General features: G+C 42.3%; 1 protein-coding gene across 4 annotated transcripts; it reads left to right on the forward strand.

Annotated features, from left to right (window-relative positions):
• Window positions 1–2,830: 2,830 nt before the first annotated feature.
• On the forward strand, window positions 2,831–10,008 carry LOC139544893 (insulin gene enhancer protein isl-1-like). Of its 4 annotated transcripts, none has more exons than XM_071352067.1 (6): window positions 2,831–3,114; window positions 3,567–3,756; window positions 4,753–5,012; window positions 6,896–7,179; window positions 7,686–7,874; window positions 8,645–10,008. In XM_071352067.1, exons 1-6 carry the CDS (start codon window positions 3,087–3,089, stop codon window positions 8,759–8,761), a joined length of 1,068 nt encoding a protein of 355 aa, XP_071208168.1. In that variant the 5' UTR covers window positions 2,831–3,086; the 3' UTR covers window positions 8,762–10,008. The 4 variants fall into 4 exon arrangements, with proteins under 4 accessions (XP_071208168.1, XP_071208167.1, XP_071208170.1 ...); XM_071352066.1 differs by having other exon boundaries at window positions 2,833–3,114; window positions 6,893–7,179; XM_071352069.1 differs by having other exon boundaries at window positions 2,837–3,114; window positions 7,707–7,874.
• Window positions 10,009–12,237: the final 2,229 nt, after the last annotated feature.

A 12,237-nucleotide genomic window follows, 5' to 3' on the forward strand; every position in this document is an offset into this window, starting at 1 on the left:
TGGTCTCTATGTATCTGTGTGTGGGGGTTAAAGGGTGGTCTCTATGTCTCTGTGTGTGGGGGTTAAAGGGTGGTCTCTATGTCTCTGTGTGTGGGGGTTAAAGGGTGGTCTCTATGTCTCTGTGTGTGGGGGTTAAAGGGTGGTCTCTATGTCTCTGTGTGTGGGGGTTAAAGGGTGGTCTCTATGTCTCTGTGTGTGGGGGTTAAAGGGTGGTCTCTATGTCTCTGTGTGTGGGGGTTAAAGGGTGGTCTCTATGTCTCTGTGTGTGGGGGTTAAAGGGTGGTCTCTATGTCTCTCTGTGTGGGGGTTAAAGGGTAGTCTCTATGTCTCTGTGAAAGGGGGTTAAAGGGTTGTCTCTATGTCTCTGTGAAAGGGGGTTAAAGGGTGGTCTCTATGTCTCTGTGTGTGGGGGTTAAAGGGTGGTCTCTATGTCTCTGTGTGTGGGGGTTAAAGGGTAGTCTCTATGTCTCTGTGTGTGGGGGTTAAAGGGTGGTCTCTATGTCTCTCTGTGTGGGGGTTAAAGGGTGGTCTCTATGTCTCTGTGTGGGGGGGGGTTAAAGGGTGGTCTCTATGTCTCTGTGTGTGGGGGTTAAAGGGTGGTCTCTATGTCTCTGTGTGTGGGGGTTAAAGGGTGGTCTCTATGTCTCTGTGTGGGGGTTAAAGGGTGGTCTCTATGTCTCTGTGTGTGGGGGTTAAAGGGTGGTCTCTATGTCTCTGTGTGTGGGGGTTAAAGGGTGGTCTCTATGTCTCTGTGTGTGGGGGTTAAAGGGTGGTCTCTATGTCTCTCTGTGTGGGGGTTAAAGGGTGGTCTCTATGTCTCTGTGTGTGGGGGGGGGTTAAAGGGTGGTCTCTTTGTCTCTGTGTGTTGGGGTTAAAGGGTGGTCTCAATGTCTGTGTGTGTGGAGTTAAAGGGTGGTCTCTATGTCTCTGTGTGTGGGGGTTAAAGGGTGGTCTCTATGTCTCTGTGTGGGGGGGGGGTTAAAGGGTGGTCTCTTTGTCTCTGTGTGTGGGGGTTAAAGGGTGGTCTCTATGTCTCTGTGTGGGGGGGGGGGGGTTAAAGGGTGGTCTCTATGTCTCTGTGTGTGGGGGTTAAAGGGTGGTCTCAATGGCTCTGTGTGTGGGGGTTAAAGGGTGGTCTCTATGTCTCTGTGTGGGGGTTAAAGGGTAGTCTCTATGTCTCTGTGAAAGGGGGTTAAAGGGTTGTCTCTATGTCTCTGTGTGTGGGGGTTAAAGGCTGGTCTCTGTATCTGTGTGGGGGTTAAAGGGTGGTCTCTATGCCTCTGTATGTGGGGGTTAAAGGGTGGTCTCTATGTCTCTGTGTGTGGGGGTTAAAGGGTGGTCTCTATGTCTCTCTGTGTGGAGGTTAAAGGGTGGTCTCTATGTCTCTGTGTGGGGGTTAAAGGGTGGTCTCTATGTCTCTGTGTGTGGGGGTTAAAGGGTGGTCTCTATGTCTCTCTGTGTGGGGGTTAAAGGGTAGTCTCTATGTCTGTGTGTGTGGAGTTAAAGGGTTGCTGAATAGGGCCAGCCTGCTAACACAAGAGGGCGTGTTTTGGTCTAATATGCCCCGTTGGTTCCCAAACCTTTTCTGCTGCTGGCCTGGTGAGCTTTTCAAACATCGACCAAAGGTTGTTGGGTCAGAGACGTGTAGTCTAATCCATGTACAGAAATACACCACGTCCTCCCGATTTGTAGTAGAGTCATTTTCGAGGAATGTTTAATAGACTTATTTCAACTATGTATTGTACATCGGTTATAATAACAACATAGATTGGTCAACACATTAGTCAAAATTAAATAAAAACATCCTCTTAAAAATGCCCACTCGTGTTGTCTCTTTTTCTACCAGGTTATTATCTGATGCCCCACAATGTGAGTTTTGTATTCCAGCCCGTGTCTCGGCGCGTTTAGGGGTGTCATTATGTGTAATTACACATGGTAATGCCGGTTGGGTTGACAACCCTGCAGACTGATGACACACTCTAACATTGTGACCATGTCTGTAAAAATGAAAAGAAAGCAAGGGCAGCTATATATTACCCAGGACAAACTTATCAAACCATTCGAGGGGCTGTTTGGGGTAAAATCATTTCAATTTTTGGTTCATAATGTGAGTAATTCGGTTCCTTTTTAACAAACTAAAATTACGATTAAAGATGCAGCCTTTTAGGCATACAGTAGATTACCACAAAATACAAGGCATTCTGGTCTATTCTATTCTATTCCGTTATATTCTGTTATAATCTATTCCCGTCTGTTCTATTCTGTTCAACATTTTATTTTACATTATGGTTAACAAGATAACTAATATTTTTCTTTGCATTTTAACTAATTTTACCTCTCCAAGAGAAATAATGTAAATCCTTACAGGCCTATATAAATAAATATATATATATATATATATTTATATATATATATATATATATAAATAAATATATATATATATATATATTTATATATATATATATATATATACTCAAGACGTTGCATGTATATCACGCCATAGAAAAAGAAGCGAGAGTCGTAGCCTATGGCTGCGTTGAACTGGGTTTGTTGACACCAATATGCAAATTCATAATTTAATGAGTAAACACATTAATGATTTCATAATATCAATGACAAAGTTGGGGGGGAAAAGCCTTGCTTCAGTGGAGTATAGAGTGGTCCATAACATGAGTCGGGTGGGCGGGTACTTAGACTGGGGCTAACATTAACAGCTGCTTCTGGCTTCATAACCAATCAGCATCCCATAAAGATGACGTTAAAGTGTCTTACGTCAGCCCAATGGCGATAGAGTAGAGTTGGTGCAAAGGAGTTTGAGTGGGAGATAGGGACTAGCGTGCCCCATCACAGCACAGGGACCAGGGACGGGAGCGCAGACACTCATATCCCCCACCCTCCCCCCCGACTAAAACAGCTCCTCCGCGGCCAAACAAGTCCTGCAACACCCGGCTACCCCTCAGACAGCACCGGCCAGCACACAGGCTACTACTCTATACCGCCGTCCGGAGGAAAAGGAAAAAACCCCAGCTTCAAAACTGTTGCACCACGTTTTAAAAGTGGACCTAACACCTCCTTACTTCTTGGACATGGGCGATATGGGGGATCCGCAGAAAAGTAAGTGACGCTGGTTCGAGTGTCTATTCTATTCTATTTGGAGTGATGCAAAACTTCGGCGACATTAGACTCATTTTGTAGGTCAATTTGTGTTTGTTTTTTTGACGTTTGCCAACTGTTTGTGCAACGTTTATTGTAGTAGCAGGTCCCATTCAATGACACGTTTTCTTACGGAATATTCTTTACAATACCTGTCCAGAGGATGCAGTCGTTCAATGTCAGTAAAGTTACTCTGGATCGTTGAATAGCAGTGCACATTAAACTATAGCACATTCATAAATAACGTTATTAGTGTTACTAACGAATGTATATTATTTTATAATAAATTATAACATGAACTAAAGTATGATTATCATTATGAGACATTCTTTATACTCAATCGAATCTTTATAATTGTCCTAATATATATAGTGATATTTTTTTTCCTTATTTTTTTTGACTTTGTTCTCCAGAAAAGCGGCTGATCTCGCTGTGTGTCGGCTGTGGAAACCAGATCCACGACCAGTATATTCTGCGGGTCTCTCCAGACCTCGAGTGGCACGCTGCCTGTTTGAAGTGTGCAGAGTGTAATCAGTATCTGGACGAGTCTTGTACCTGCTTTGTCCGAGACGGGAAAACCTACTGTAAACGGGACTATGTTAGGTAAGAGCTGTTTGTTATGAAATGTAATAGTGTTGATAACCATTGTTTCTTATTGATTGATTGGTTGACACATTCACGTATTAATTGTTATCATATAATTAACATGATTAAACAGCGGACATCAAATATTTATTTTGGCGTGACTATCATATCTGATGTTCTGGACAATTCTATTTAAAAGTAATATTGAGATATTCTATCAAAAATACAGTTTTAAATTGTATTTTCAGACCACACACAGTGTTAATATGTATTCTCTTTTTTATCACCACCAAAATCAGCATAATTGCAATTAAGTCGTTATTATCTTGTCAGTATAATATCAGGCTAGTAATAATATTGTCGAAACCCACATCAGAACTCACACAGTTAAGGTGATTTGTACTGTCATTTACAACACGTTTACATATTCAGTACAAACTATTTTATAGAAACAAATGATTTAATGTACTGCGATATTTCACTGTATTGATGGCCTTTTAGTGAAGTCCAGCTGGATATTATTTACATAGGCCTATAATTGAAATATTTTGTTATCCCTCAAATTGGCCAAATATATTAGGCCTACATATAGACTACAATTGAATTAATACATTCGACAATTTGTAATGTTATCGCCTGTAGTAGTAGTAATAATAATAATAATTATTATAATTATAATAATAAGAATGTTACTATAAGTCTTCTAAGAATATTTCCAGATATAATTGCACTATTTAATGATAAATATGTGTTCCATTCTTCTCTGATAGCACAGAACAGGTCTGTGCTTTGTCTTTATGAATGTAATATGTTATACAGGTTTCAAGTAATCTCATGTGATGTAAACACAACTCAATATTAAGGCCTAACAATCCTGCTTTAAAACAAAAAGAATGCCCCTGTGCTTGTCCTGTTATGTGTGCTGCCCAGCCACAGTAAACAGCCTAACGGTGGGCCGTTAGCGACGCGGTTAGCTGACTCTGACCGGTCACCCAATCCCTCTTTACCCTCCAGGTTATACGGAATAAAGTGCGCTAAATGCAACATCGGTTTCAGCAAGAATGACTTCGTGATGAGAGCGCGCTCCAAGGTGTACCACATCGAGTGTTTTCGGTGTGTGGCCTGCAGCCGACAGCTCATCCCGGGGGACGAGTTCGCTCTGAGGGAGGACGGCTTGTTCTGCCGGGCCGACCATGATGTCGTGGAGCGGGCCACAATGGGCGCCGGTGACCCCCTCAGCCCCCTCCACCCGGCCCGACCTTTACAAATGGCAGGTAGGTTAACACTTTATATCAATGGCAGGCTGTTTCTTTGTTTCTTTTTGTGGGGCTTGTTTAGCCGGTGTAGTTGTTGGCCATTCGCTTGATGTTGTAGTCGTTGGAAACGTTTATTTTCTGTTCATTCATGGTTGGGGCAATGCTTGGAATCGTTGTGAAAGGTTATTAATATTGAACACATTAGGACAACGAAGAATGTATAGCGTCATAGGACTCAAATATATCGATAGGCCTAGGCTAAGCTTTGTCATGTCCCCTAATACATTTACATTTACATTTAAGTCATTTAATACAACAGGCTACCTGCATACGAACAAATATAAACACATAACCGCAAAAACGTATTTTATTGGATAACGTTGTCATGATGTGCAGTTTGCCGTGTATCCTACATCTCTACAGTATAGGCCTAAGTTGTTTTATTTTTTTTTAATTTAAGGTTTAAGTTTCAATATATATTTCTAACACTTACAGGCATCGTTGAGTCAATATAATATGACATTTAGATATATTGGGTGATATATTTGTTTACACGTCATAATTATAAACAGATAATGTAGCCTATTATTTAATCTAATTGGGATACTAGTCGTTTATGCGAACATCATTATCGGTTTGATCATACAGTGCAGTGATTAAATAATTTGTATAAATGCGCTTTTTGTCAATGTCCCTCCGCAAGGAAGGATACATGGGCAAAGTATGTTCATGGCTGAATGGAGGAACTATGAATTTAAATCCAATGTTTGAGCTAGTTAGATGTTTTGAAGCATCGCCATAAAAGAACAATCCGCAGTCTACATTTGGGGTGCCGGTTTCATACGTAATTGTTTGTACTGAAGTTTTGAGGGGCCTATAGACTGGATACATGTAAACTACATGTGTGTACGTGCCACAATACGGATATCATTATATTATGTTGCTTCTGGGGGAGTTTTGCAAGCCAGTTCGCATTCAGAATGGTCGAATATGCTATTTCCTCCGGCTAAATACCTATAGACCTATGTGTAAACGAACTCGCACTTAGTGCTGATGTTAAAACAGACTACATAACCCAAGCTCGGCAGATAGCCACAGCAATGCTTCCTTCATAATGAATCATCCAATCATAAAGTGTGCACCAATATAATAAGAAACTAGACTATTTGACAGTCCATTCCCGCTCGTGGCCTGCACCCTGGTCCAAGTTTTAAGACCGCAAATGTTCACCCAATACAACTCATTTAAACGATATGTTAAAACAGACATGAATGCTCCTTCACTGAAAGTTATAACCAGTTTACTTTAAAAGTTATACCGTTTTATAAATTATAACCATACACAAGCTAACATCAAAGTATCTCAACATATAGCCCATATCACATATAGCCCATATCACATATTGCCCATAAGAAGGTGATGATGTTGGACGTTCGTTATGACGTCCAGTGGACTCTCTTGTTAACTAGGCCTATAGCTGGTATAAAACAAGGGTCATTACTCTTTCTTTGTTGTTGATTTTTTATTTTAGACATTATTAAATTCTCAATGGCTTCAGTTAAAAAATGTAGGTCTAATACAAGTTTGAACAATCTGAAATTGAAACAGAAGTGAATATTGATTAGTTAAGAATGGGATTGGTTGATAATTGATAGTAATAAAATATTGCCATACGGCCCGCATAACAATAAGATTAATGGATTCTCCATACTAAACTCTACTACTGATTCGTTTTGGGAAAGGCCTATAGGCTACCGTGTTTTTTTGTGCCAGTGTAGTTTTCAAAGTGTATATTTTTGTATTCGCAACTTTGGCATCCAACACAATGTCTTTATATAGCCTTGGTGTTTGAGTGCCGATAGATAATGTTTTTCTTTGTCTGCACTCTTTCTCAACAGCAGACCCAACATCAGCCAGACAGCCCGCGCTCCGACCGCACGTTCACAAACAACCGGAGAAGACAACTCGCGTCCGGACGGTTCTTAACGAAAAACAGCTCCACACGTTGCGGACCTGCTACAACGCCAATCCCCGGCCCGACGCTCTGATGAAAGAGCAGCTAGTCGAGATGACCGGTCTCAGTCCCCGAGTCATCCGGGTCTGGTTCCAAAACAAGCGTTGCAAGGACAAGAAGAGGAGTATTCTGATGAAACAGTTACAGCAGCAGCAGCCCAACGACAAAACGGTGAGGACCCTGTCTGATCTTGATTCAATAAAGGATTCAAAACAGTGGTGTTCTTATCGGTCCAAATGCTGGTAGCTGTTGTAACTGTTTCATTAGAATACTTCCTGTTCTTGTCTGGTCGTTAGATGTTATGAAAGAACTGGGGTGAAATAGAAACTGGGACATGGTCCTATACGTCTGTCTGTGGATGCGTGAAATATATCCAGATACAGGCGTATACGTTCATACGTCCCACACACAAGCACACACACACACACACACACACACACACACACACACACACACACACACACACACACACACACACACACACACACACACACACACACGCACACGCACACGCGCGCACGCACGCGCACGCCCACGCACGCACACACACACACACCACAAATATCCAGCATGCCCGTTCTCACATCTTTATCATATTCTAACTACCTAATGTTTTTTGTTGTTGTTGTTGTTGGGTCAATGTTGACGTGCTAATTTAAACTTTATATGACGATCAGTTTCTCTGGGACTATCTGCAGAATATCCAGGGAATGACGGGCACTCCGATGGTAGCGGCCAGCCCGGAGAGACACGACGGTGGTTTACAGGCTAACCCAGTGGAGGTGCAGAGTTACCAGCCTCCTTGGAAGGTCCTCAGTGACTTTGCGCTACAGAGTGAGATCGACCAGCCCGCGTTTCAACATCTGGTGAGTTCATAGGAGAGAAGGTAGTCTGTACTATAACACAACTGGTGAGTTCATAGGAGAGAAGTTAGTCTGTACTATAACACAACTGGTGAGTTCATAGGAGAGAAGGTAGTCTGTACTATAACACAACTGGTGAGTTCATAGGAGAGAAGGTAGTCTGTACTATAACACAACTGGTGAGTTCATATAGGAGAGAAGGTAGTCTGTACTATAACACAACTGGTGAGTTCATATAGGAGAGAAGGTAGTCTGTACTATAACACAACTGGTGAGTTCATAGGAGAGAAGATAGTCTGTACTATAACACAATTGGTGAGTTCAGACTGGGGAGAAGGTAGTCTGTACTATAACACTAAACCGTCTGTCTAGGAGACAGTGTAAACGAAATCACAGGTAACGGTTAGGTTGTCATGTTATGTTTTTCATGTTATGTTTGTTATTATCTGATATAATTAGGTTATTTATAAGTGACGTATGGGGTAGAAATGCAACTGTCATATCAAGGGTTTACATTTTACATGACATTTTATTGCATTGTCTAAAGTATATTATTGAAATAATTTTTTGGAGCTAATATCTTGACGTGTGTCAATAATGTGATGTATTGGTTGACTTGTCACTGTCATATCCAGGACAGACACGTTACATGTTATTTTACATTTGAATTTTAATGTCTAAAATATATTATTGACATACTATATATATTGACCTAATGTCTTGACATGTGAATAATGACAGTCAGCCTGACGTTGTGTTGTTTCTTTGTTCAGGTCAATTTCTCGGAGGGAGGCCCTGGTTCCAACTCGACAGGAAGCGAAGTCGCCTCGATGTCATCCCAACTTCCAGACACACCCAACAGCATGGTCTCGAGCCCTATAGAGGCGTAGGGCCTCGCGGACCGAGTGTAGACTACGTCAGACTATTGTCATATTTCTGACTGATGACGAGTTGATGTTAGTTGGACAAAGTGCCGGACTGACTGAAAAAAAAAACGAAAAAAAACTTGACTCGGGGGTGGAAAGAAACAAAAATTGTTGATTTCATTCGAACTGAGAGATAAAAAGAGACCCCCCTCCCCTCCTCCTACTGCACGAAGCCTCTTTAACAACAACTACTGGTTGTAGTTTTACACTGTGAAGACAATCATGGGATTATTACCCGAGCTAGATCTGTCCAAGCGTCCGTCATTACGTCCGTCTGTCCACTCGCCGCAAAACAACCCCGAAGAAGAAGAGGAGGAGAGAGAGGACCATGGTGTAGACGAGAAGAAGAAGCGTGTTACAAGGAGCGGTGGAGAGCGCATCTGCCTGCATCATAACGTGTATGCGACTCATGCGTAACGAGATGTATAGATTTCACTACATCATCCATGACTGGTGCTGCCCGTTGGAACTGCCTGTTTACAGTTTTGCCAAAAAAAGAATACAGAAAACACCATACGTACACTTCAACAAAAAAAAACCTGGACCCATGGACCTCTAGGGAACAATACAAACTTTATTATTGAAGATTAAATCTGAAATCTAGGCTACATTTGCGCATTGTTGTGCGTGATGTTTGAATATACAAACAAATGACTGTCTGCCATTTCGGTTTCTATAAAATAGCTTGACTTGAGATTCGCCCGCTGATATGACGACGTTTGGAGGGGATTGCAAATAATGCGTTTCCATAGTTTTGCTATTATCTCCTTGATAAAGCCCGAGTAGGCCTACTAAAGCATTGCAACAAGGTATACCTCTACTATGCCACAGGCTTCGTGGGACTATTGTGTGTGAGTTTGTGTCCGTCCAATAATATTGTTTTCTTTCCCAAAGATGTGTATAGTATTAAGTTATAACGACCGTTAACTCTGGAGAAAAAAAAAAGTTTTTTTTTTTTCGTTAATTCCTGTACAACAAAATTATGTTTTATTTATCGTCGAAAGACTTGCCACTTTGTTTTGTGTAACCTTCTATACTGAAGTAAAAAACAGAAAAGAAAAAGAGATTGTACCGTGTTTTCTGAATTATCTATCCAAATTGTATGTGTCCTGTCCCTTTCTTAAATATTATTATGTAAAATCAACATCACGTGTAGAAATATATCTCCAGGATTATTTCACTAATAAACATGGACTTTAATGTAAACCCTACGACGTCAGATATAGTCTACGCCTCTTTTGGTCCCCCCCCCCCCCCCCCCCCCGCATTCATTCCGTTATTTTACACCGCCTTTAAGACTAGTGATTTCATATGGAACTCGATTAAAATTGAAATTGCACGTATCTATCACTGTGATTAAAAGAAGACTCGGTTTAGATGGAATGTTTGAATTGCATTAACAAAAAGGTATATGGCTATAATACGGACATGTTCTGGTATTAGTAACAACGTCCCATATATAAGATATGGCGCTTTGCTTGGACGATGTAGGCTAAATTGCATTATAGAGAAGACGAGATGCAAGCTATAGGCAATCATAATCACTATAGAGAAGAAGTGTTGGATGTATTATTCTGTAGGTCTGTGTAGGCTAGCTCTGACCTGACATTCCCGAGAGCTTGGTCCTATCTGCAAATAGATGATTCTGAGACATTTGGCTTTAAAAGTTCCCCCGAATCCTCAATGGTTTGAATGGTGTCATCAATGTTTATTTTTGTATTCTTAAGAACATGAATTGTGGGTATTTAGAGTACTATTTATGTAGAGAACATTTGAACAGAAACAAGGCTATGTCAACAACTACCATTTGGACACAAAAATATAGATAGAACTTTATAGTTCCAAGCTCTCGATATGCCATGCAGCATTACGCATAACGGCATCCTACCCGCTCCATAACCTAATACATTCATTCATCCATGTCGGTGTTTTAGAAGACTGATTATGAACAAGTGACTGTACAATGACGGACGCCATATGCATTTTAAAGCTATAATGAAGGCCTTTCATGGATATAATTCTGACAATAGGCTCTGGTTGTTAGCAGGCCTGGGCTACTCTGTAGGTATAAAGGGTTTTGTAAGGCTGACGGAGGAGAGATGAGCGCGCCTCTTTCTCCTCCGGTGACTGTAGTTAGCGTTTCATATTTGCAATCACCTTTTTGAGCCGAGTATACATTTAACAGCAGATTAAATACGATTGAAGGGTGGACTGGTTTTGAGTAATACTCATTACAATGTGTATCACTCAAAAACGTCCAACACCAATTCAACTTCACCTCTAAAGGTAATTTTATTGGAACATGGAACAACAGATCAGTGAGTAGCAAAGGACCCCTGACCCATCCAGGAGTAGACGACTAGGAAGAATCACATTAGGCCCAACAAAGCCTGAAGTCTAACCCAGAGATGTCCGGTATATGTGTACAACTCTGTCAGTGTGTGTGTGTGTGTGCGTGTATGTGTGTGTGTGTGTGTGTGTGTGTGTGTGTGTGTGTGTGTGTGTGTGTGTGTGTGTGTGTGTGTGTGTGTGTGTGTGTGTATGTGTGTATGGGTACAAAGCTTTATATCCAGCTAGCCCTATGATAAGCTACTGAAGCACAATGCCCTTGGGAGCAGGGAAACAAAAAACAAGATATAGAGGGAAGAAGAGAAGTGCCATCATCATAAAGGGCACTCAAGACACTTTAAGTGTGTCTGCCTCCCTCCCTCCCTGCCTGCCTGCCTGCCTGCCTGCCTGCCTGCCTGCCTCCCTGCCTCCCTCCATGTCTCTCTGCCTCCCTGCCTGCCTCCCTCCTGGTCTTCCTGCCTCCCTCCTTGTCTCCCTGCCTCCCTCCTGGTCTTCCTGACTGCCTGCCTGCCTACTTTCCTCCCTCCTTGTCTCCCTGCCTCCCTCCTGGTCTTCCTGCCTACCTGACTGCCTGCCTGCCTACTTTCCTCCCTCCTTGTCTCCCTGCCTCCCTCCTGGTCTTCCTGCCTACCTGACTGCCTGCCTGCCTACTTTCCTCCCTCCTTGTCTCCCTGCCTCCCTCCTGGTCTTCCTGCCTACCTGACTGCCTGCCTGCCTACTTTCCTCCCTCCTTGTCTCCCTGCCTCCCTCCTGGTCTTCCTGCCTACCTGACTGCCTGCCTGCCTACTTTCCTCCCTCCTTGTCTCCCTGCCGGCCTGCCACAAACCCTCAAAGGCCTCCTGGCTAATTCTCCCTGATCCTGACCCAGCATCCCCTGCCCTAGAACTAGAAGCCTAGACTGAAGGCTATGTCTTCAATGAAAATCTGTTCCCTAGGCAGTGCACAACCAGAGCGCTGGTCAAAAGTAGTGAACTACATAGTGAATAGGGAGCTATTTCAGATGCACCCTCACTTAGAGACACGGTGAATAAGGGGAAATACAGGAAGGACAACAGATGGCACAATAAACTAGGATACAGCTGTTTTTATAC

Source organism: Salvelinus alpinus, chromosome 19, assembly GCF_045679555.1.
Source record: "Salvelinus alpinus chromosome 19, SLU_Salpinus.1, whole genome shotgun sequence".
NCBI lineage: Eukaryota > Metazoa > Chordata > Actinopteri > Salmoniformes > Salmonidae > Salvelinus > Salvelinus alpinus.